The 24,513-nt window shown below is 40.0% G+C and overlaps 2 protein-coding genes across 3 annotated transcripts; both read left to right on the top strand.

Moving 5' to 3' along the window:
* Positions 1-228: 228 nt before the first annotated feature.
* fgl1 (fibrinogen-like 1) lies at positions 229-4,289 on the top strand. The gene is made up of 7 exons (XM_028008753.1): positions 229-451; positions 1,431-1,599; positions 1,709-1,868; positions 1,960-2,048; positions 2,422-2,510; positions 3,358-3,545; positions 3,631-4,289. Exons 1-7 carry the CDS (start codon positions 398-400, stop codon positions 3,827-3,829), a joined length of 948 nt encoding a protein of 315 aa, XP_027864554.1. The 5' UTR covers positions 229-397; the 3' UTR covers positions 3,830-4,289.
* A 144-nt stretch (positions 4,290-4,433) lies between these two features.
* snx25 (sorting nexin 25) lies at positions 4,434-24,140 on the top strand. 2 transcript variants are annotated; one of them, XM_028008751.1, is made up of 22 exons: positions 4,434-5,548; positions 5,891-6,462; positions 7,706-7,790; positions 10,914-11,130; positions 12,716-12,888; positions 13,937-14,123; positions 14,504-14,574; positions 16,191-16,381; positions 16,500-16,631; positions 16,939-17,088; positions 17,685-17,810; positions 17,932-18,096; positions 18,842-18,973; positions 19,065-19,205; positions 19,560-19,673; positions 21,432-21,509; positions 21,596-21,679; positions 21,777-21,894; positions 21,984-22,050; positions 22,137-22,318; positions 23,132-23,232; positions 23,333-24,140. In XM_028008751.1, the coding sequence occupies exons 2-22, from the start codon at positions 6,112-6,114 to the stop codon at positions 23,396-23,398; spliced, it is 2,931 nt and encodes a 976-aa protein (XP_027864552.1). In that variant the 5' UTR covers positions 4,434-5,548; positions 5,891-6,111; the 3' UTR covers positions 23,399-24,140. The 2 variants fall into 2 exon arrangements, with proteins under 2 accessions (XP_027864552.1, XP_027864551.1); XM_028008750.1 differs by having other exon boundaries at positions 5,767-6,462.
* Positions 24,141-24,513: the final 373 nt, after the last annotated feature.

Below are 24,513 nucleotides of genomic sequence, written 5' to 3'. Positions count from 1 at the left end.
TCACAGAGGACGGGGTAGACAGGAGCCACGGTGCCTTGGCCAAGAAGAACCAAAGATTCACAGTACGACTACTACCAAGCAACACTAAGCGTGTTTTTAACAACAGGTTTAATATTAGAACCTTGTTTTTAACGTGAAGTTGGTCTTGGCAGGTTCTGGGCACATCTGTTCTGAACATTTGGTGTGTTTTATCACCGTGGAGAATCAGGCATTTCTCCAGGTGCTCCTCCTTTTTGCTGTGCCTTTGCTTTGACTCAGTTGTAGGAAGATTTTTCCTTTTTCCAGAACAAGAATCAAGCAGATAAACCCAAACTCTTTGAAGAATCAGTCTGCTTTACTGGCTTCCTGCTTGGTTGTGCTGCAATTTTTCAACAAGAAGAGAAAGAGAGGCCCCACCATGGCCCTGCTGACAGGACTGATAATGCTGGCAGCCTGCACCCAGTTTGTCAAGGTGAATACTTTGAATAATCCGCATGCTGTTCTGTTTTGACTATTGTTGTATGATAGCAACACACTGTTTCACGTGAGAGAAAAAAATAATAGGAGTGTTATTCTTATGGCTTCCTAAATGATCGTTTTCCAAGAGAAACAGGAGCTAGCTAAACTTGGCATCAGCGTGTCAAAGCCTTACAGAAACGAGATTGAAAATTTGTCCCAAAAGTTCCACATTTTTAAAGCTGCACGTAAACAAAGTTTATGGAAAAAGTATGTTTTTTACATATTTGTTCAAACTATCACCATGTCGTATAATGACGTGGCAATGTAACACGAAATTCATAATCATCTTCTCCCATGTGCTGCTGTTGCTGTCTGGAAAAAAACGCATCGCTATAGTCAGAAACAACCAATCAGAACCAGGAGGAGTGTCCTTACGCTGTCAATCAACCTTGTGAATGCGCTCCCTAATATTCTAATGGAAGAGAAACGACCCACTGTTACCCAAAATCCGTTTATCCGCCATCATCAGAGGCAATGCTGGCTAGCCTTAGCATTCACGAGAGGCTCCGCTGACAAAGAGAGGCTGTAGGGCAAGACGGAGGCATGTGTAGGGGGAGGAGGCACGCACACGAGCATGATTGACAGACCTAAGACCCTCCTCCTGGCACTGATTGGTTGCTTCTAGTTAGTACTGGGACAAAGTACAGGAGCTTGATTTTTTTCACAGATTACCTGCCTTAAACCGTACCGTCACGACAGAGTGACATTTTTATATATTTCCTACAAAAGTTGACATTTCTGCAGACTTGCTTGTCTATTTTAAAGGCTACATAATTTCAGTGTGTTTTATTTTCCACATATTTTCTACATTTTGCTTTCTAACAGGCAAAATGTGTTCCTAACAGGCATATTTGAAACCAAATGAGATAATGGAAGGGAATAGATGTGAACATTTCAGGGACAACACATATGGTGTTGATGTGTCTGCGTAGGCGTCAGACGGCTGTGGCGGGGAGCTGGCTCGGTTGCGGCAGCAGGAGCAGCTTTTGAAGAGACAGCTACAGAAACAGGAGCTCCTCCTACGCAGCTTACAGCTGATGACCCAACAGGGCAACAACAACGATGCCGGATCTGACCGGGTCCAGGACACCCAGCACGCAGGTCAGCGCCCACTGCCTCTCGCCCTGAGGAAACCCTGTGAAAACCATGCTGAAACTGTATTTGATTATGCCGTATGTTGGATAAACGGACTTGTGTTTCTGTGTGTCAGACTGCTCCCAGGTCTACAGTTCTGGGTTCAAATCCAGCGGTCTGTATCGGATCAGGCCCAGTGGGAGCCCCTCAGCGGTCAAGGTCTACTGTGATATGACTGAAGGAGGAGGATGGACTGTCCTGCAGAGACGGATCAATGGCACAGAGATATTTAACAGGTGTGTCTGCAACATGCTGCGTCAACGGCATTGGTTCAGACTCAATATCTGTATAAAAAAATAAGAATCTCCTCAACTATCAATCCATCAGGTCGTGGACAGAGTATAAGGACGGCTTTGGAGACCTGAATGCAGAATTTTGGCTTGGAAACGACAACCTGCATTTTCTCACAACACAAGGTTAATATTGTTTTGCTTTGTAGACTGGAAACTAACACATGCAAATGCTGTTTTAAGTGTCCACTTTATGGAAAAAGCCATTCCTAGCCTTTTCTGTAGCCTTTGTTTGTCTGCTGCCATCAAGTGGTCAAAAATAACAACTATTAGTGCTTTTGGAGAACACTTGTGTTGTCCAGAAATATCATCTGCTCATCAATTTTCCTACCTATGGCCGCAAAATTCTCGCAGTGTTGCTGGTGTCTATCTCCGGTGGTCTTGCTGGGATTCCACCACCAGGACATCCTTGCATCAACGCAACAGTGCTTCAATTTCTACAGGCCACATTGTATGTTGCATAAACGTATCATTTTTCTTGTGCCTCCTTCTTTTGCAGGGAATTATTCAGTGAAGATCAACTTGGAAGACTTTGATGGCCACCAGCGCTATGCTGAGTACAAGAACTTCCAAGTAGCAAATGAAAAGGTCCAAGTCCTAAAAGTTAATGAAATGCATTATATGTGTAGTTGTTTGAAGATTGAAAGAAATATATTTTTTAAAAGAAAAACAGATTAAGTAACATTATATCTTAATTTCAGCTGGCTAGCTACCTAAGAGTCCTAGCTAGCTACTAAGCTAGCTAGTTATGTCTAACTAGCTATTAAACTAGCTAGTAATAACTACATAGCTATTAAGCTAGCTAGTTATAACTGGGTAGCCATTAAGCTAGCTATTTAGCTGGAAAGACAGCTAGACAGATTGAACCAAAGACAAAGTGGACCTCCACTTTCTTAAAACCACTCCAGTTTTAAGAAATATAATAGTGGTTTTATGCAAAGCTCATTTTATCTAGTTGTAACTGTTATCACGATTGGAAGGTTATTTACAGAGAAAATTATTATTTCCATGGAAAATAAAAGTAGGAGTTGGTGCTCTAACTCCTACCTTCCACTGATCTCTCAGTGTGAAATGAACTGGGAAAGAATACACGAAAAAAATTAAGGTCAGGCATGAAGTATGTTTTAGCAGGATCATTATTGGTGCATTGCTTAATACTTGAGGATCCTGTTTAAAAGAAACATTGACTTTTGTAGAAATAAACATGTACCTCAAATGTGACAACATCTTACAGGTTTAAATTGACAATACAAAGTTTTAAAAACTGGAAATGATAGAAGTCCACTTTAGTCTTGGATGTCTGGATGTTGGCAACTAAATTTGATTTATTCAGTGTGAAAAATGCTAAGAGTCAAGAGTTATTAACATTATTCATTTAAAAAAACATCTCAAACTCTGTCTTTAACCTCATGCAAGTTTTTACTTCCGTCAGTAGGAGCACTACCGCCTTTCCTTTGGAGACTATGTTGGTACCGCTGGAGATGCTTTGACTGGAAGCTATCAGGCTCCTGAGGTCAAATGGGCCAGTCACCAGGGCATGAAATTCAGCACCTACGACCGGGACAATGACAACTACAGAGGGAACTGCGCTCAGGAAGACAAAGGGGGCTGGTGGTTCAATAAGTACAACCCCAAACAAAAATCCACATTTATGTCTTACAATGACATTAACAAATAAAATGCTCTGTTCGACTCTTATTTTCCGTAGATGCCACTCGGCCAATCTCAATGGTGTGTACTATCCCAACGGACACTACAGTGCTTCCACGGATGACGGTGTGGTCTGGTATCCTTGGAAAGGGTGGTGGTACTCGCTGAAGACCAGCGCCATGAAGCTGAGACCTGTAGACCACAAAACCCGTCTCGCTGACGACCAGGTGGCAGTTTCTCTCAAGCCACCTTTCTAGGTTATGCTTGCTTTGGCAAATGGAGCAAAAATACTTTGCAATCACCCATATCTTTGTAGTACTTACAACTGCATTGACCATTTCCTGTTAACATATAAGAATCCTGTATTGTGTCGGGGCAAAGCTGAGTTGCATACACAATACAGCGCGAACAAAGGGACAAAATTGAGAACGTGTGAAAGTTTTGGTCAGTTCTACAGACTTGAATGTTGCAAGAGGAAGTTGCATCCAGCTGTCTGGTTTGAAGACAGAAGAGGAAGTCTGATGTCAGCATTATTGAGAAATAATGAAACATTGGATTGACATGAGATATTATCACACAGCTATAGTTGACTGAACACATGTATTTTATCTGAACAACGGAGGGACATATCCTTTCAAAACTACCCTGTCAAGCATTGTACTGGTTCAAAACTCATCATCAAATGTGCTTGCAAATAAATCCATTGCTTTTACTGAAGGACAGGGTGGTACGTTGTATTACTTTTCATTCATTTCACAACTTGAAACAACGCATTGCTAGTCCATGGAGAATTTCATGTGGTCCATGTTCTAGTATTGCAACATGTGACTTTGTGATCACATTAGCAGGGGACAGAGTCCAAAGTGAAACACAAGCATGAGTCCATCTGATTTCCAGTTATTTTCATCTTATTTCTAAACCCATCTTGTAGTTTGTTGTTGCTTCTAGGAAGCAAATCTTATCTTGGGTTGGTCTATAGACGTGGATGTTTGTGATTAGTCCTAGAGTATAAATAACCAGAATAGAATATACAAAATACAAACAACTTTTACTCATGTCCGATTATGCTGTTGTAAGATAAGAAAATTCACCTCCTAGCTCTAATTACCATACTAGTATAGCACTTTTGTACTATAAATTGCTACATAGTCTAGATTTAAAGTAAAAGGTTTTCATTTTGAACATCCAAAATCCATAAACAAAAGGACTGTGTGTGTCCATGCCCAATATGGCAGATTATTCTGCATAGATAAATTTAATAGGATATTCAGAATGTTTATTCCAGAAAGGAAGAATGAACTTGTGAATATCTGGAAATGCAGACCCAATGCTCCTAAGTCAGTGACTTTAAATTTTTTTTAAAGACAGACACATGCATGTCTGTCTTCCAGCCTGTCCTTATAAACGACGTACTGTTCTTTTTACTCAATAAAACACTTTAAAAATTCTAAGAAAGTAATATCTGTGTTAATATCTAATTTAGATATAGCTGAAAAATGATTTATCATCGCTCCGTGTGAAAATATTCACTGTTGTTGACGTTGAATGGCGCCTTTGTTGTGAACTGCTGTCTGAGGCAAAAATCTGTCGTCACACAAGCGAGGCACAAGCCGTTATCTTTTGGTACGCTTGATTAAATGATACGGGAAGCCGCTTTACTGGGCGGCGCTTCTACCACTGAATAGGTTGCTGTGTTCAGTGTTGAACTCCCCGCCCTTTCAAACTGTACGGAGGTTAAAAACGGGCGAGACGTCAGCGCTTATCGCTAACGCTCATTGGCTGACACCGCTTCACGTTGAGAGAGATTGTCAGTCAGCTGGAGGTTTAAGGAGAATAACAATTACTTGTTTTTGTCTGGCGGCCCTTGACGAGATAGTGGTAATGCTTAGAAGCTTGCTAAGCCCGTTGAAACGACTTGGTATAGCTGTTCGGAAAACAGAAATGTAAGGTTCTTGTCAGTAACTCTTCAGCGCGAGGTGAGTAAGCTAACCTTAGCTGATGTTCAACTGGTTACTAAGCGAGCAAGCTAGTAGGCTACCGTCCGTCAGTGTGCTTCATAGTCAATTGCACACCTTTTTTGGGTATATTTAAGAGCAACAGTATTGCCCTCCATTGTTATTTTTCAGGTAAATTTCTTCCTAGTTCAGTTTAGTTAGCAGTCGCTCAGCTTCTCTTCCGCCTATTTGTCTCCAAGGTGACGGCTTTTATCGCTCCATCCATCATCTCATCACCCTGGGTCTTTCTGTCTGTTCTCCGGGAGGCTGCTACCAAAACCTTAGACAAGCGCGGTGCGTTTCCTGTCTGGATTGTTGTTGCAGGCGGAGCTCAGTGCCTGTTGCCACCGGGTGGCCCGATGCTAGGAGCGGGCAAGACATAGCGGCGCGGCTCGAGGAGGAGATGTCAGAGCGGGGATGCCTCTTCTTGGAGACAGTGCTGTAGTCGATGGAATACCGGAGTGCGCACCGTACACCTGCCGCTGGCACTTGCGGAGTTTCAGCCTAATAAGCAGTGACAGATGTATGGATGGTGAGGTCGCAGCATGCCCACCCCCGCAACTACCACTACGCCGCTGGCTGGAGGGAGCAGCAGTACCGGAGGAGAAGAGGAGCCCATGGCTGCCAGTCCCGACTCCACCGGCGGTTCCTCTTTCCGGGTCGTCCCGGCTTTCTGCCTGGGCGTGGTGGCGGCTGTTGCGTTTCAGCTGGCCTGGGGAGGCCTGACTCTCACCTCTGTGCTGCTGAAGCTCTTCATCTACGTCTCATTCGCCTTACTGTGCTTCCTGGCCGGGAGCTTCGTGCTGCTGGTCAGGAAGAGTCCTCTGAAAGTCAGCTGCTTTGACCGAAACAGGAGGCAGTCAGCTGCTCGTCTGGAGTTCTTCAATAGGCTGATGGTAGGAAGATTACTCTGTCGAATATGTCTGTATATAAATATATTCATAGAGAACACATTTAGTACATCTAACAATGGGGAAAAAAGAAAACACTTAGCTAGTAGCAGTGCTTACATGACTGATTCCCTGGGCACCCTCCTACCAGATAAAAACACACACAAAACAAACAATAATTTTTAGTTTGTAGCTTAAGAAATAAATATATATCGATAATTTTGACCAATGACATGGGTCAAATTTGTAAAGACTAAAGCATTTTCTTCTGAAAATGCTGAAATTTAAACAATTATCTATCTATCTATCTATCTATCTATCTATCTATCTATCTATCTATCTATCTATCTATCTATCTGTAGTTCAACAATAAACTAAACGTAAAATCACTTTAATTAAACAAGTGCATAATAAAAATAAAATTGTGGCAAAGAGATGTTTGCACATCTTTATAGAAAGACATTAATTATTCAAATTATTTTGAGCTCAGCAACAATTTTCAGAAAATATATATTAGATTCAGTCCATTTTCAGCAATAAGAGCAAAGTTAAGTTGCTATCTCTTTGAAACACCTGCTGCACATTTTTAAAAGTTGAATAAATGAATTAAAATCAGATTTGGTCTGTTTCAGACTAAAGTATCAGTGGATAGACGTGGACCTGTTTACTACAAAATTAAAGAGAAAGCAACCCTGTTATTAAACGATGGCTACATTGTGTTCTTCCTAAATTATTTCCATTCTAATTTGTAATAATTTAAATCTGATAAAGTCTCCATCTACACCAACCCCCTTTGTTATCATACCTGCATGCTCTTAGTTTTATTCTATTATAATTATGTATTTCTCATGTTTTCTCTTTGTTCTTGCAATTAAAAAAAAAATCTTGAACTAATGGGCAGAATCTTGAACTATCGCATTCATGCCATCCTGCTTAATTTTTGCTCAGCACCCAGTAAATGACTGTCCATTTCTTCAGAAAAACAATGCTGCGCTTGCAGCTGGCTGCTGGCCTGTTTTTCCGCTGCGTCGTTTGCTGCTGTGTGCTGATGACTTATTGACGTTGACGATGGAGGAAGATTGGCGCAGACATCTGTCTTGTTGACATGTTGCGTCAGCTCTGACAGATTGTTTATCAGGGATACAGTTCTCCTCTCTTAGTTGTATAAAAATGCTAACTGCTAATCTCTTCTGCTTTCCCGAATGTGAGGTTGAAAGTGAAGTGACCTGGTGCTCTGGTTGTCCCTCAGGGTCGGTTTTCAGTGCCTGCGCAGGAGTCCTTCCTGAGCAGAAGAGTGGTGGTGTCGCATAATGTGGACAAAGCCCTGAAAGAAGGTAATTCATCAGAGATGCTTTGACGTATAAAAAAACTTGAGCGAGCCGTACAAGTTTTGCTGTTCTGGGTGAAAACGTCCTGCCTGGGGTTGAGCAGTGATTTTCTAGTTTTTGTGAAGCTTTGCTTTGTCAATAGTGAATTCAGATGTTTTGGATTTCTCTTTATGACCTGTAAATGTACAATATCAAACTGTGTATTTTTCATAATCCAGGCACAATGTGTCCGCACATCCTTAACAAGTCTTAAATTCGTGTATTTAAGGGTTGGTTTCTAATGTAAAGGCCTTAAAATGTCTTAAATCCATTAAAAAATTAAGTATGTTTTTCCCAAGTCTTACATTTTGTCTTTATGGAACTATTTAATGTTGTTTATTTGATGTTTTTTAGTTTTCCCCTCCTGGGGACTTTTTTGTCAGGCAAAAAAAAGACATCTTCAGTGCTCTTTGTGACACGAGACCACTGATGCTACCGCTAACTAGTGCTAATACACCTTTGCTAGCTAGCAGGGAAAGTTGCAAAAAACTACCCATGATCGTTTTTTGTGACTTGTCATGAATAAGTGTAAATTTTTCGCCAGTTGGCTTGGTGGAGTTTGTTCATTTCTGTTATGACACGAGTCTTAAATTTCATTCATAGTGGTCTTAACAGGTCTTAAATATGAGGTTTTGAAACCCTGTGCAATGCAGTTCACCTTTCAGTAAATTCTTAAATGTCTCTGATTCCTCTGAGTGAAACCTGAAACATCTCACTAATCCTGAAATTTAGTAACTGAGGTTTATTATGTTTCCAGTCAGCAAGTGAAAATGTCATCACCAGTCAAGCTTAAAAATGTCTGAATCTGGTTACCAGCTCATTTCCCGACACGTTTCTCTGAGAGAGACTTCATACAGAGATTTGAATCTTTTGTGCCACGTAGAGCAAATGAGGAGGAAATGCAAAAGGATAAGTTGGTGAGAGATTTAAAACATTTCAATTTGCTCTTTAGCCCACAGTGGAGCAAATGCTTTTCTAACATGTTAATTAAAGTTTCCTGCCTAGATTTTTATTTCTGGGGAGCTTTCTTTATTTTGTACAGTGAAAGACTCGATCTACGACTTGTTTGTTTCTTTGCTTTTGAGAATTGTCAGTTCATGGAGCTTCAGGGTGAAAATGTACTGAGCGAAAAAAAGCTGTGTCATTTCAATGGAGGCTTGTGTGTCGTTTCCAGCATCTTTCGTCACAAAAACATTCTGTTAGTAAAAATCTTTTTCTCTTTAAAAAAAACAACCCCAAAACAATAAGAATGCTGAGTGATGACACTGTTCTGCTGCCACTCATCACTGCTTCTCAGTGACCCACTGTTGCACCAGTAAAAGGCCTGGTGAGGGAGACGCACAAGCATTTGCACAAACACACATCTACACAATGAGAGGAGCTGTTTGTGTGTGTGTGCGCGTGCATCTGCCAAGCAGCAGATGGCTCCAGGATTTGTACTGAGTTAACAAACGCCTACACAGTAGAAGGGGATTTGTACATGCTCCACTGTGACTGGCAGGTGGAGTAGGTTGATGACTTTGGATTCAGAGTCGTCTTCTGCTCTCGGTGATCTGATGACTCGGTCTGAGTTTCTGTCCAGTCCAAGGCCTTCTGGTTGGATCAGGAAATCGTGGACAGAAATAATGTTCAAAGTAGTAAAAATGTTGCCATTTTGGAAACACCGTATGATGAAGTGTGTTCAGAAGTGTATGTTGAAATTCAATTTGTAGCACTGATTTATGTATCAAAAAACTGGCTATGATTGCATCAATGTAATCTTGCAATAATCGATTTTCTAACTCGCCCAAGAAATGCAATATTATACGATCAGCACATTTTACAGCTTCTATTTATGTCAACTTTGAATTCAGGTTAACTCACTGAAGGAAAAATTTAAATAAAACCCCTTTTTAAAAAATATTTTCTGTCATTTGTAAGGCTTAAAAAACCCCAACTAAGATTGGAAATTTAACTTAGTATGGTTTGGAAAACACATATTTTATTTTTAAGTCAAATTGCCCATCTGTAATTGAGCTGTATTTGAATACTGTACAGTTGTTCAAAAACATATTGGCAAAGTCTTATCTGAGCAGTAACAGCAACAATAAAATAATAAATATACTAAGATTGTAAGCTTGGAGAGTATGTTTCTGTCTTAAAGTGCCTGGTGTATCTAATTAGCATCATACCTACATTATAATCTCTAAGTTATTTAAAAGATAATTGACAACAAAAACACAACCATTTTTTTTTCATCCACAATTGGATATACATTCAGGCTTTCAGGGGTTAAAGTTATTATTATTAATCTAATTATAATATTTACACTAGAAGAATGGGTGACATCACACTGTCAACAGCACAACCCTTAACTTCCTCTAAACTGTGAAGAAAGCCTCGTCACTTATGTGTTTGTTTTAGTTTTTTTTCTTTTTTATTATTTCTCTGCTACATTCGTCCTGTCCTGGGACTCGGTCTTTGTATTTGGTTTCTCTGCATATCTTTGCTGCTCAGATGACAAAGTCCACTTTGGCTATATTGATCAGACGAGGGACTCTCTTCATGTTTTCCAAAACAACTTCACCATTAGCTAAGACTGAAAAAGAGCAAGGTGGTGACATGAGATCATAAGAGCCCTCACAATCACCAAAGTTTGCTTTTGATATTCCTCATTAATTCTAATTGGCGCTTCTAATAGACGCCGACAATGAGGCGTCCTGTGTATTTTTAGATTAGCATCACACGAGCGTATGTTCCGAATGAGCCGAACACGGTTGTGTCCTGCTCCTCTGGTTTCCTCCTACAGTTAGTCACGTCAGTCTCTGCTTCTATGAGTCATCGGTGTGATAAACTAACCCGTCCCTTTTCTTTTTTTTTTATACCTCGCCACCTCTGATGCACCTGGCCTTTGAGGAAATGAAACCTGTTGGACTAACTTTGCAGCAGTTTAATTCGTGGTTTAGTTACCGAAAAAAAAAAAAAGAAGAAGAAATCAGGCACCAGCGCTGGCAAATAAAACTCCATTTAACTGAACCGTTCATCTTCTCATCTCTCCTAAACAAAGCCAACCTGCATTGGAATCCTTTCTCTATCTCTGTCTCCTCTCAGTGTTCGACTTGGCCTACAGAGACTACATCCTGTCCTGGTACGTCTCCCTGAGTCACGATGAGGGCCAGCTGTACTCCATGCTGCTGGAGGACTGGTGGCAGATGATTGGCCAGTTGCGAACCAGACTCGCAGACATAGACGTCGTCAACGTGGTGTGCTATGACAGCGTCCGCATCCTTCACTCCCACTTCACCGACCTCAAGGCCGCGTCTGGAAGGTACGCACTCAGTCACGTTTCCGTCCAGTCTTCGGGCGAGTTTCGAGCGAGCTTTCAGAATGCGAATTATGCGTGCTCCAGTCTGGAGCGACTTGACCATGCTGCGCAAAGCGCTCCGCATGGCTGTAAAAAAAAACAACAAACAAGATGTAGAATTTTTATTTATTTATTTTTCGAAAGGTTTGTTTACAGACCCACCAGTGGATGTGGAAAGTTGGTTACGTCAGAATTTATTCGGTATTTACGTTATCCATATTAAAAATTTTTTTATTCAGAATTTTGGTATTTCACATGCAATACTTCAAAACGTACATTTGAAAAAAAAACCTTGATGGAAACACGTCTGGTTTGTTATTTGCATGCAGTTGTAGCGGACAACCACATGTAGTGGACTTAAACTTTTCTCACCATATTTTGCGGTACCATTGCGATTATGATAAAAGTTACAGTAAGATCCGTTTATTACTACTTTATTAGGAAACTATCTGGCTGTGACTGCCACTAAACTGCACACATATTATAAATTGTATTGATATGTATTGATACTTTAATTGAATAAACAGTCAAGAAATTAGTAAAAAAATACTATTTTGTCAGGTTTCAAACATCTTGAATTGGAATTTGGATTTAATCCAAATTTTGAAAAGACATTTATCATGATAAATGATACGATAAGTAAATTGCCCCAGATTTTCTTAATTTTTGGGAGTTACTAATATGTGAAACCAATTTTATCTACTTTCGCAAAGGTCGCTGTATTTCGCAACTTTTCAGATGGAAAAAAAAAAAATCTGCATCCTTCGAAATCGGTTTCGCTGATCGAAAGCTGTAATCGGCCCACCCCTACAAATTGAAACGGCAAGAACACAAATTAATTTTAGTGCCGGTTATCGGCCTTCTTCATTCTGACGTTATGACTCGTTGTTGGTGTTCAGAGGAGTCGTGTTCCACTTTTGAGTTGCTGCCAAAGACCTCCACACCCACCAGTGTCCCCCCCCGTGTAATTTCACGTGTCCTGACGGAGTGAAATCCCATCAGTCTGATGCAGCGTGAATGACATTAAAAGCTCACTTCCCCCTCAGCGATACGCACAAAAGACGACCGACGGGACAGGCGGAGCGGTGCTTCACGCTTCATCTGCTTTTATTATCCTGGCACGTCGGGCGAAGTTCATGATTTGACTTCGACACAGTGACGTCTGTCGTCGACAGGTTGGCGAGTACGAGAGAGGCGGCGGCGTGTCTTGTTCTGTCAAGTTTAGGAAAAATGGAATAACAGCTCGGCATTGGATGAGTCATAGCAACCTCACCCTGTTTGAGGTGGTCTGACATGATGCTCGGACTGAAAAATGTGTCTGTGTTTCAGAAGTTAACATGCGCTCACCATGAGCGTCGAATTTCAACAGATGATGGAGCTCAAACGGCTAAATTTAGCTTTAGAAACCATTATAGTTTATATGATAAGATTCTTCCATCCTGCAGTCCAAAAGCTCCAAATGAATATGACGGTGCATGTAACACTATCCCTCACCCTAATCTGTTTCTATATTTACTTTGTGTGTGTGGGTGTGTGTGTGTGTACAAAGATCAGAGGAAGCTGCTCGTCCATTTCCTCTGCATCCCTGCTTGGTCTGTCCCGACTCGGAGATGGCCTTCCTCCGTTGTGTAGCGAGAATCCTGCTGCTGTGTCTGCTGCCTCAGAAGGACGCCAAGTCTCACACGCTCCGCTGCTGCCTCACAGAAGTTATAACGACCAAAGGTGCCGACGTCCTTCTACGTCTCTACGAGCTTTGTTTTATTTCTTTTTTTATCTGATCTTTTTATTTGAATCGAACAAATGAGGAAATGAAACTGACTCACTTTCCATTAGAGCTGGATGATGTGCCTTAAAAATAAAATCTCAGTTTTTTGTCGCACCAAATCCAATTTTCGATTTTTTTTTTTTCCGTTTGCTTTCTTTTCTGAGAATTTTTTTTTTTTTTACAAATAACAGAAAATATTTTCAAAAAGTGGCTTTTACATCAATCTTTGCTTCTGGCGGTTGAACGACAGAGTTTTGGGGCCAAGTTACAAGAATTTTTGACTAGCTATGAGAATACAGACCTAATATTGGTAGAATAAAAACAATTTTTACAGGAGAAAGTTTTAAAATTAGGAGAGAAAAAAAAGTTGTTTTAATGAGGGGAAAAAAGCTTGGATAATTTTTAATTTGGCATGTTGGAGTTTGGATAAAATTACTTTATTCTGGTATTATTTCAACTTTGCCATGTGATTTTTATTATCTTATTACTGCTATTGTATCCTGGTAATTTCACAAGTTTGTTCTCATAAAAAACAAAAACAAAGAAATCTTAGCTTGACCTTTACATTTTGTTGACCTTAATTCCAAGTGCAACTAAATAGAAACCGTAAAAAAAGAAAAGCTTTTCTAACAAGATGTCCACCCTGGGCGCACTGTCGTTAAATGTGTGATATAGGAAACAAAGAGGTTGGTGGGAAAAAAAATCCAGTTTCCACAAAAGAAATATTCAAAAACCAAAAAATTCAACTAATCACAAAAACTGATTTGTCAGCCTCTCGCAAAAGAAATGAGGAGAAAATTATCCATAAAAACCTGCTGTTTTAGCCAGCAGCAGCTAAAAACAAAAATTCCTACAGCACCTACTACTGCTTTTACAAATAATGTAGTCACTCATCACCATGTCTTTCCCGTCTTTAACAACCTGTGTTCAACCCCAACAGATGTTTATTTTCTTCTCTTCCTGGCGCTGAATTGTGATTGTGTTTTGTGTTGCTTGTTGCTGCAGTCTTGAAGCCTCTGGTGGAGGTGCTGAGTGACCCGGACTCCATCAACAGGATGCTGCTGTCTCAGCTGGAGCAGAGGGAGCAGCAGGCCGAGCAGCAGAAAAAGGCCTACACCTACGCTGCCTCTTACGAAGACTTCATCAAGCTGATATCAACTTCCACTGATGTCAATTTCCTCAAACAACTCAGGCATGTCAGGCACACACACACCTACACATACACACGCACGCATACACACACACACACACATATGGCTTTATTAAACGCAGAATGTTTTGTATCTGCACCACTCTGCCTGTATAAACTCAATAACAGAGGGCTTAATCACTAATATTTTTTGTGCTCCTGCTGTTGCTGTGGGGGGTTTCCATGGGAACAGAGCTTGTCTCTAAAGCAACGTGGCGGATCTACAAAGGGGTGTTAGACATGATACTGCTACGTGTGGGTCATTAGTGGAGGAAATAATGGTGACACACAGACTTTCATGGCGGTTTGTCAAGTAAAGAATCTTCGTAATTATGTTTTATTTAGTCTTTTCATGTTTTCTGGTCTCTCCATCTCCATCCCAGGTATCAAATAGTGGTAGAAATTATCCACGCCACCACCATCGGCAGCTTGCCTCAGCTCAAGAAGCAAAAAGGTAAAAGGAAATCGACAGAATGTGACGGCAGTAATTGGTGTGCCTCAGCACAGTCTGCTGCTGCGACTCTGTTCTTTGAAGCCGAGAAAACAGTGCGTTGAACGGGGTGTGTTCAGCATGTTCTCAAAATTTAGCAAGCAGTTTGGCTTGTTAGACCGATGCATCATTGTTCCTATTAAACTGAGCTAGCTTGATTTTTTTGGAGGACTTTACAGTGTTTTGTTTTCTCTTACTAAACGCTGCACATGAGGGTTTTGTTATTTTCTAGTTTTCCTGAGACACCCTATCTAATTCCAGACAAACAAGCTAATAGTTTCTACTTCTTCAGGGATGTTTGGGAGTCCCAATCCCTGCAGGTAATACAAATAAATATAAATACATGTATGTTCAATGTTGTTAGGGGAAAACACAACTACAGGACAGTATTTAACAGTGTTCTTCTACTTGTTTTACGTTACTGAAGGCATTTTCAATCTTTTATTTTACGCATATTCAATCACATAACATGTCAATAAATGTTGACATGTTCTTCTGAGTCAGTTTGTTTAAGATTCTTCTTGCTATATGTTTGTATGGCAGATATTGGTCACACACAAGCCTGTGGTGACACAAATTTTACTGGACGATAAATTGTCCCAGAAGTTATCGCGATAAACGATAATATTGTTGTTTTGAAACCATTTTCAAGCAATCTAATATGGTAATGGCATAATAATGCAAGAACACATTCTCATAGATCAATAAAGATTAAATTTGAACGTTAAATTGTAACTGGAAGACATTTTACATATTCAAAACAAATCAGCAAAAATGAAATTAATTATGAAATCTCTGTAATCAAAATTGTCGTTCAAAAAAGGGGCTGGTTGATACCGATGCACCAGTCTGATTACTTTTGTCAATAAATTATACAAATGGAAATATTGTCGCTTATTGCGACAGAACTAGTCACACATGCCCACGCCTATAAACAATAACTGAAATATGGAAGAATAAGCAAACGGTAAAAAATATGAAGCCCTGTTGTTTCAGAAAGACTCTGTTATTTAATATTGCAGTACTTTTGCATATTTTTCCTCTTTATGAATTAATTATGAGGTTTCCAATGAGGAATAGAGAATCCCTCCTAAAACTTTAATTTGCCTTTCTGACTATCTATGAAACACTGTTTTTATTCACATTATAGATGATGCCGTTTGTAATAATTATAAAGTCAAAACAGAAGTTTGTCAACTGTAAACAAATAAAACAAAAGAAAGTTTATATATCTAAATAGATATATATATATATAGAGAGAGAGATATATTGGGTCCAAAACACACAGCCTGGTGGGATCCCGCATTCGATTTTTGAAACTGATACCTCAGTAATAAACCAGTTATTCACATTATTTTCTGCTAGCCACCAGAACTACTCTGCTTAGTATCAAATGCCTTTTCAATCAAATATCATGTAAAGATATGGACAATAAATAATACCGTCTTCATGCTAACTAAAAATATATATTTTTTACAATCCCAGCTTTTGCATGTATTGGGATTATTTTAGTTCTGTGGTTTAATCTTATCACCGCTCTCGGTAACTTCGTCACCTTCCTCTTCGTTTCCCTCATTCAGAGCGCAAAGGCAAAGAGTCGGCAGCCATGAAGGCGGACCTGCTGAGGGCCAGGGACATGAAGCGCTACATCAACCAGCTGACCGTCGCCAAGAAACAGTGTGAGAAACGCATCCGCCTGCTCGGTGGACCCAACTACGAGAACAGCGAGGAAGGAGGAGCCGACGACGGCGACGAACCGCAGAGCCAGAAGGTCAGAGGCACGGAAACGCCGGAGGGAGCGTTTCAGTTCTGAAAACCAAAGCCGTTCTGTTCAAGTCGTTCGACGTTAAAGCGCTTTTCGTCTTATTGTGTTCTCTACCTCCTTTCAGATCCTCCACTTTGATGATATTTTGTGTAACCCGGGCTACAGAGAACACTTTCGAGCGTACATGGAGAGGGTTGATAAGAGAACTCTGATAAGCTTCTGGGAACTGGTGGAAATGCTGAAAACTGCCAATAAGGTATTCAGGACGCACATTCATCAGAGTTCAACCCAGCCGTTCCAAACTAAAGTAAAAAACAGTGCAGGGAAATTTACACCTAATGAACTAACTTCAATCTTAGCTAAAGTTGAGGAATATGATCCTGTAAAGAAATCCAGATAGATTTTGTACAGTTAAATAGGTTAAAGATTTTACAGATAAAAAAACTTTCATTAATACCAGCTGCTTTTTCTGTTAGCTTTTACGTAAATATTTGCTGGGTGGGTGATGTTGATGTGAAGGCGACGCCAAGCCTTTGTGAACTGGTTTCCGTTTGTTTTGGCAGAATGAAGTGCCCCAAATCGTGGGAGAAATCTACCAGAAGTTCTTTGTGGAGAGCAAAGAGATTCAAGTGGAGAAGTTTCTCCTGAAGGAGATCCAGCAGAGTCTGGTGGGGAACAGAGGGACCGAGGTGTTCGTCAGACTGCAGGAGCAGGTAAAATGGGATTTAAGATGCAGACGATTAATCGGCTTAATCGTGAAGAATCGATTATCGAAATAACCGTCAACTAATTTTGTAAGAGATCAATCATTAGGTTGAGTATAAAGACTCAAAGAAAAAGGCCATTTGCTGAACAAACGATACACTAACAGATGTAATTGAGCCAAAACCGTACAAAAAAATGTTACATGTAAGATGAAAAAACATTTTTTTGTAAAAATGTCTGACCCAGAACTCCTCATGTGACCCAGTTTTAGCTTCACCGGGTTCAATTTCTGCAAAAAAAGCAAGTTTTTCTATTCTATTATTAATTGAAAAATAAGCAACAGTATCAGGTTTACTTATTGATGTTGGCCTGAGCGTTTCACGTGTTGATGTTGGAAGTATTTTGTGGTTTTTGCTATAAATAATGAAGTATGCGCTAAAGGGACGCTACATTAGCGCATTTTAGTCTAGCTTAACAGTCCTTCGGTCTGGTGTGGGGTAGAAGAACTTCTTTCGCTTTTTCTTTTCTCCAAAATGTCCGCTCAGGTTGGAGCTTTTTGAGCAGCTCTTGCAGCAAGAATAAAACATATTGAAATGTTCTCCAGGTGGCCGAGACCATGAGGGAGCGCTACTACCCGTCCTTCCTGGTGTCCGACCTCTACGAGCGGCTGATCAGAAGAGACGAGTCCCACAGCCAATCACAGTGCAGCCCAGAGGAGAAGGGCAACGGGGTCAGATACACACACACAAAAAAGAAGATGCTTCTGCGTCACATGGATTTTACTGTACGAGATTGGCTTCTTTGTGTGTGTGAGCTGTCCTCGTGTTGTTTCCGTGTCCCTCTGTGTGCAGTGCCAGGGTCTGGACGCAGGGGAGGAAGTGTGCGACGAGGGAACTAAAGGAATCAACGAGCAAGCTAGCTACGCTGCTACTAAACTACGGCAGCTGTATGACAAACTGGAGTACAAGCGGCAGGCGCTGGGCTCCATCCAGAACGCCCCGAAACCAGACAAAAAGGTAGCAGATGAGAACCACACTGTCTTAGCTCTTCAGGTTTCCATCTACCTGCAGCTGGACGATGAATAGAGTTTATCCATTAATCAAATCTTTGGTTTTTCAAGATTACATTTTTTGAAAATCTGGATTTTTCTTTTTTCTATCCATGCACTTCTTGTGTTTCCATAGTTCAGAGTGATGTCAGCACGCTCAAGGCCGCCATCTTGTTTTAAAGCATCTATTTATTTGGAGTATGAATTCAGATGAAATCCATGTCAAAATATAAGTTTGTTTTTAGTTTTTTTTAAACTATTTTTAATTATGAGAATAAGGTCAAGTGACAAAGTCAAAATAATATGATAATAAAGTTGTAATATTTTTTTCTTTTGTCGTTTAAATGACATTTCCTCTTTAAAAGGTGTTCTGGTAGAATTGTGTTTTGTTTTTGTTTTTCTCAGCTAATATTAGAACTGTATTCTCCAAATTAAACAGAAGTTCTCGTAGCCTGACCCTCGTCGCTGCCACCGTACAGCTCACAGAAGGGATGACGGAAATAAAAGCCACTTTTAGATAATACTCTGTCATTTGTAATTTCTTCTTTTTAAAAAAAAAAAAAAAAATGAGCGAGAAAAATAAATTGATTAAAACTGGATCTGATGTGGAAAAAAAAAATCTGAGATTTTAATTTCAATCAAGTATTCTGACGTCAGATATTTACTTTTATTTTTTCCCTATTCTCGAAGGTTGTCTCTGTGTGTTTCTGCAGATCGTGAGCAAACTAAAAGAGGAGATCAGCGCCATGGAGAAGGAGCACAGCGAGCTGCAGCAGCACATCACCAGGACCGACTGGTGGTGTGAGAACCTGGGCCACTGGAGGGCCAGCATCACCGCTGCCGAGGTAACCGCGCCCACTTTCCTCACCGTGGCTAATGCGGTGTGGAGTCCCTCTGAACCACGATTTTTATTTTTTTATTTTTTAATGGTTCCAGGCGGCAGAAGAAGGCGGCGAGACCACAGCTTGCTACAGCGTGTCTGTTAGCCTGACGGAAGGAGAGGAGACGGCCAACAGCTGCTGGAGCGTCCAGAGGAAACTCACCGAGTTCCAGATGTTACACCGCAAACTCACCGAGGTACAGCTGCTACCCTCTTCTTCTATCCCTGTTCTTTTTTTTCCCTCTCCTATAATTTCCGTTGCATTTTAATCGATTTGGAAATCAGAACTGTTTTGTGAAAATCAGATAAATATTAGGCTCATCTTCTTTCACTGCCACATTATTTTGTGTTGCATTTGTGATGAGGTCTTGTCTGACTCTCACTGGGCAGTTCTGGTAAAAAATTCTTATGAGAAGTTATGCATGAAACATGAAAATGCATTAAGCCATTATTAATATTATTAACAGTCTATATTAATTACAGTCATATTTTAAAGGCTCATATTATACGGCTGTCATAAACAATAATAATTTCTCATTTGGCCTCCTCAGTGTTTTCCATGTCTGAAGAAACTTCAGCTGCCGTCGCTCAGTAAACTTCCCTTCAAATCCATCGACCAGAAGTTCCTGGAGAAGAGTAAGACTCAGCTCAATGCCTTCCTGCAGGTAAAGCTCACTGTGTGTGTGTGTGTGTGTGTGTTTAGAGTGGGCATCAGGCTCCCACTGTATAAACTTACATCAGGGCAGTTCCTGAGGGTTATGTTAGTAAGCGATTAACCTGACAACTAATCTGGTGGGGTTTTTTTGTTTTTTGTTTTAATCTGATGATTAATTGATTAATTGGATAAAAAAACAATCGTCCCATTCTTAACCACTGACTTATACAATATTAGAAATGCGTTAAAAATGAAAATCATTTAATTTTCAAATAATTTACTTTTTTAAATAAGAAATCAAACTTTTTTTTTTGTCTAAAATGCATCAGCAGCCTTCCTATAGAAAACACTTGATTATTTGTAGCAAAGGATTCATCTGCAGCTAAAATAATATTTCCATCACCATGTAACATCACCATGTGAAAAGTTGATCTGCCAGGCATTGTACTTCTAATCCGTCTGTTTTTATTGATTAGCTGATTAATAACTGGATGGCAAAATATGCTTAGCGGGAGATTTTCTTTATCCCAGAATTTGAACAATGTGAAGCTAAATTTGCCACTTGAGGGATTTTTATTTATTTATTTATTTTCATCTTGAATGCAAAATAAATACATATATCATACATACATAGAGTTTTGGCTTAATTACTGCTCTCAATATGTTGTTCTTTCAGTAAATTGACCTTTTTTGGAGTCTATGTACTCCAGTGAACTATTACTTGTTTATTAAATTAGTTGATTATTTCAATAATCAGTTTGTCACAATTACTCCGATTAATCGTTTCAGCCCTAGTAAAAATACAATAGGTTAGCCTTATTTACACATAAATAACAGAAAATGTATAACATGATCTAGTTTCCTTAATTCTAAATGGAACATAATTCTTAGTGTTGCAAAATATTCTAACATTACTGTAATAAAATGAAATCAATTGTTTTGTTGTTTCTTGTTTTGATTCGCTAAAACAAAAACATTTTACTCTATTTAGTGATAGTTATCAAGTAAGTGACTGTATTGTGTGTGTTAGCCTGTCACAATAAGGAATAAATCAATTAATCGCGTGATGACAATCATCAAAGTGATGCTCCGCTTTAATATCGCTGAAAAGCCGCCATTTTGATAAGTGCAGCAACCATTTGACAGCCAGTATGAAGCTGTTAGTTTGCACTTTTTATTTTCTTTTTATCTTAGTTTTTACAAAAGTGGGACTGGCCCTTTCACCTGTCTTTCCTGTCTTTAGATGAACTGTAACTATTATGAAATGCAGTTTTGTTTACAGAGAATTCATAATCCATTTGAATTTTTGTTGTTTTGTTTATTTGCTTTGGATATTTAAAATGTTAAATGAATGTTAGAAATTAAAGTTTGTAATTCTTATTATTTTAGTTGAAAATGGTCTGAAAATGACATTTATTGTCCTGCAGAGTTTGTCATGGTGATGGGCCTAATTATTTGAAATATTTAGTCTCACTGTGCTGCCCTGTATATAGTAACAAATAAATCTAATTTTAGCCAGCTGGTTAGTTGGACTATCGGCTCATGTAGCCTGTTTTTAAACGGGTTTACTGTAGTAAGACTGATGGATGGCGCCTGTTTATTTTCCACACCTTGTAAATCTGGGTTTTTATATGACAAGACACATTAGCGAACAACCAAATGTCTCCTTCATGTAACCGTGGGAGACCAGATCTTGAATCGTTATCTTTATGTTGAATCTGAACCACTGAAGCGCTGTTGATGATAACTCTGGCGTTTTCTGTTGCAGCGGTTGTTGACGGATGAACGACTGTGCCAGTCGGAGGCACTCTACGCCTTCCTCAGCCCGTCTCCAGAGTACCTCAAAGTAACATGGTCTCTTCATCCAAATTGAAATCAAAACCACATTTTTGTTTTTCAAACCGTGGCTTCCTGTGCCGCTCTGCGTTTCAGGTGATGTCTATTCAGAAGAAGTCCTCCTTCTCTTTGGCCTCCTTTCTGGAGAGGTTACCTGGAGATTTCTTCTCCCACACTGAGGTAGACGCCGGCTTCCCGCTCTTCCCAGCAGGTCGGATGAGAACTTGAGATGCTTAGCTTCACCCTGCATGTCGTGGCTGTGATTGGTTGTCCACAGGAGGACGGGGACGATGACAGCGACCTGTCGGACTACGGCGACGAGGCGGACGGGCGCAGAAACGCCCTGGCTGAGCCCTGCTTCATGCTGATCGGGGAAATCTTTGAACTCAGAGGAAGTGAGCGGCTAACGCTAACAGAATCATGACCTGAAATTACATCAGAGTGGATTCATCCAACTGCTTTTCTGTCTCGTTTCCCTGCTCAGTGTTTAAGTGGGTGAGGAAGACTCTAATTGCACTAGTCCAGGTTACATTTGGACGAACTATCAACAAGTAAATACTGGCTTTTTTTCGCGGGGTTCTTTCCGGGTTTTCGTCTGTCTGTGATCAGCGCTAACGCGACGCGTTCTTTCCCTCAGACAGATCCGGGACACTGTAAACTGGATCTTCTGCGAGCAGATGCTGGTGTGCTACATCAGCGTGTTCAGGGACAACTTCTGGCCTAACGGGAAGCTGGCGCCTCACGCCAAGGTCCGGACCGACTCGGAACGCAGCGAAACCAAGGAGCGGGCTCAGCAGAAACTCCTGGACAACATTCCAGGTAGCAGTGTCTGGAGACTTCCTGTGTACCGCTTTGACTTCCTCAAATTACAGCTGCTGTCTTCACAAACCTCTGGTGATGTCCAGTATGGAAAACCATCACAAATTTATTCACAACTGCAAGATAAAAAATGAATTTGAAAATGAAAATGAATTTCATTATTATTAAACTGATCTTTACACCTCACAATTAAACACTTCTTTCTTTTAGTTTATCACAACATCATGGTGTTTGGAACATGAGAAAATCTGGTTAAGTCTGAGGTAGAGATGGGCAATAAATCAATTTTATTGATTCATCAAACTTTAGATTTTTGACGATTGAATTATTGGAACATCTGTATTTTTCATTCTTCTTTTTTTTCTCTATTTTTTAAACTAGTGCACTCCAGGGTTTCCCCCAGTGTATTATAAGCCTGGCAGGCCACCAGGCTTTACTTGTTCACCCACCAGGCAAATCATTACTTATTTTTTAAAAATCTTTTTAAAATGTTTTGGATTTTTTTTAAAGACTTTATAGATTAATACCTGATCACCTGACCTAGTGATCAGGTATTAATCTTCCAAGCTTTTGATAGCTCATAATTATCAAGTGATATTTTCAAATTTCCTGTCAACTTTAAACATTTTTTTAACTCAAAAACATGGTGGGCCGCTGGATGAATGACTGCCCTAAGGCTCAACCACTGGGGTGGCACATTTTCTGGGCCTAATTCTAGGACTATGAAACCTTTTGCTAGACTTTGTATTCAGTAATTTGTTGTTTACTCATTACACATATGGACAGATATGTATGTGGTTTTGTTTCAATCAGATGCACTAGCAAACCTCGTCGGCCAGCAGAACGCTCGCTTCGGAATCATCAAGATTTTCAACGCCCTGCAGGAAGCCAACGCCAACAAACATCTCATCTACGTAAGACGGACACACGAAGCGTCACAACCAGATCCGGGTATTTTTATTATCCAGAGCCAAAGAGCTGTGTGTAACGACTCAGTCTGTGTTTCTGTGTCAGGTGTTGATGGAAATGCTGCTGAAGGAGCTCTGTCCTGAACTGAGAGCAGCAGCAGAGAACAGCTGAGCACAAACACAGAACATCCCTGGTTCACCAAGCGGAACGGGGGGCAAGGTGGTTCCACCGCCGGCGTCTGTTCCTCACCCTTTCTGTAGCTGACCAATCACAGAGTGCCAAGCGAGAGACAGGAAGTGAGGCGTTGTGGGGTAAATGTCTGAGCTTGGATGGTGAAGGCTGTGAAATGACAGCAAACCGAGCTCACAGCGGCCTGAACCGAGGGGCACTTCATTTTGTTCAACGAGAACACTAGTTATATCTGTAATAGAGAGCCACATTCACTAAAGAACAAGTCTTGATTTGTGAGATTATGTGACACTTTTTTTGGGGGTTTTTTTTATGTTTCTTTAGTTGTTTTCTGGAGACACAGACATTCCAAATCGATACTAAAACCAAAATGTTTTGGAGTAAATCTCTTAAGTTGAAGTGGAAATCTTAATGTTTGCACATGGCAGGAGGTGATTTGGGGAAAAAAAAGAAATAAAAACGTGGACCGGATGGATGACGGAGTCCGGGTCTTCCGTTCCCCAGGAAAAGTCTCGGCTCTGACCTCTGAACATTCCTACGCACAGCCTGAGCAACAACACTTGTTTTCTGTGATTCTTGTTGAGACTTGGAATTGTGCAATATAATTTCATGTGAACGTCATTGTGATGATTTTATTTATGATTATTGATAGATTTTATTTTTACCAAAAGAAAAAATTGTTTAGAGAGCGTTTATATGAGCAATAAATGACAAACAAAAGCTGGTGACTTGCATTCTTTTTATTATATTTTGAAAAGGGACTAAAATGTTGTTTTTCTTATTTTCTTTAATGTATAACTAACAATCTGGTAAATTCTTTAAAATACTACAAATTAAGTTTTCAGTATTTGGAACTATATTTCTGTGTTATGGTAATTCTGAAACTATAACAAGTGGTGAAAAAGTGGATACATAAAAGTACATTTCTGCTAAAATTAATAAGTTACTAGGAAAAACAAGGACATTTATGAGCTCCAAAATGTTAAAATTTCCAGTATATTTTTCTAGAAAATTTTAGATTAATCTGAAATTTTGTAAGTTTCTTTTTCTGGCAAATTTTCTACTCTTGAAACTCAGAAATTTTTTTTTGTTATTAT

Source organism: Xiphophorus couchianus, chromosome 23 (genome assembly GCF_001444195.1).
Source record: "Xiphophorus couchianus chromosome 23, X_couchianus-1.0, whole genome shotgun sequence".
Lineage (NCBI taxonomy): Eukaryota > Metazoa > Chordata > Actinopteri > Cyprinodontiformes > Poeciliidae > Xiphophorus > Xiphophorus couchianus.
This window is presented reverse-complemented; position numbering and strand designations above follow the sequence as displayed.

Coding starts and splice junctions, on each gene's coding strand:
- fgl1 (XM_028008753.1), top strand. CDS start 398: ATGGCCCTGCTGACAGGACTGATAATGCTGGCAGCCTGCACCCAGTTT. Junction 1,869..1,959: donor GGCACAGAGATATTTAACAG/GTGTGTCTGCAA, acceptor TCAATCCATCAG/GTCGTGGACAGAGTATAAGG. Junction 3,546..3,630: donor GGGGGCTGGTGGTTCAATAA/GTACAACCCCAA, acceptor TATTTTCCGTAG/ATGCCACTCGGCCAATCTCA.
- snx25 (XM_028008751.1), top strand. CDS start 6,112: ATGCCCACCCCCGCAACTACCACTACGCCGCTGGCTGGAGGGAGCAGC. Junction 17,811..17,931: donor CAGAGGAGAAGGGCAACGGG/GTCAGATACACA, acceptor CTCTGTGTGCAG/TGCCAGGGTCTGGACGCAGG. Junction 18,974..19,064: donor CCAGCATCACCGCTGCCGAG/GTAACCGCGCCC, acceptor TAATGGTTCCAG/GCGGCAGAAGAAGGCGGCGA.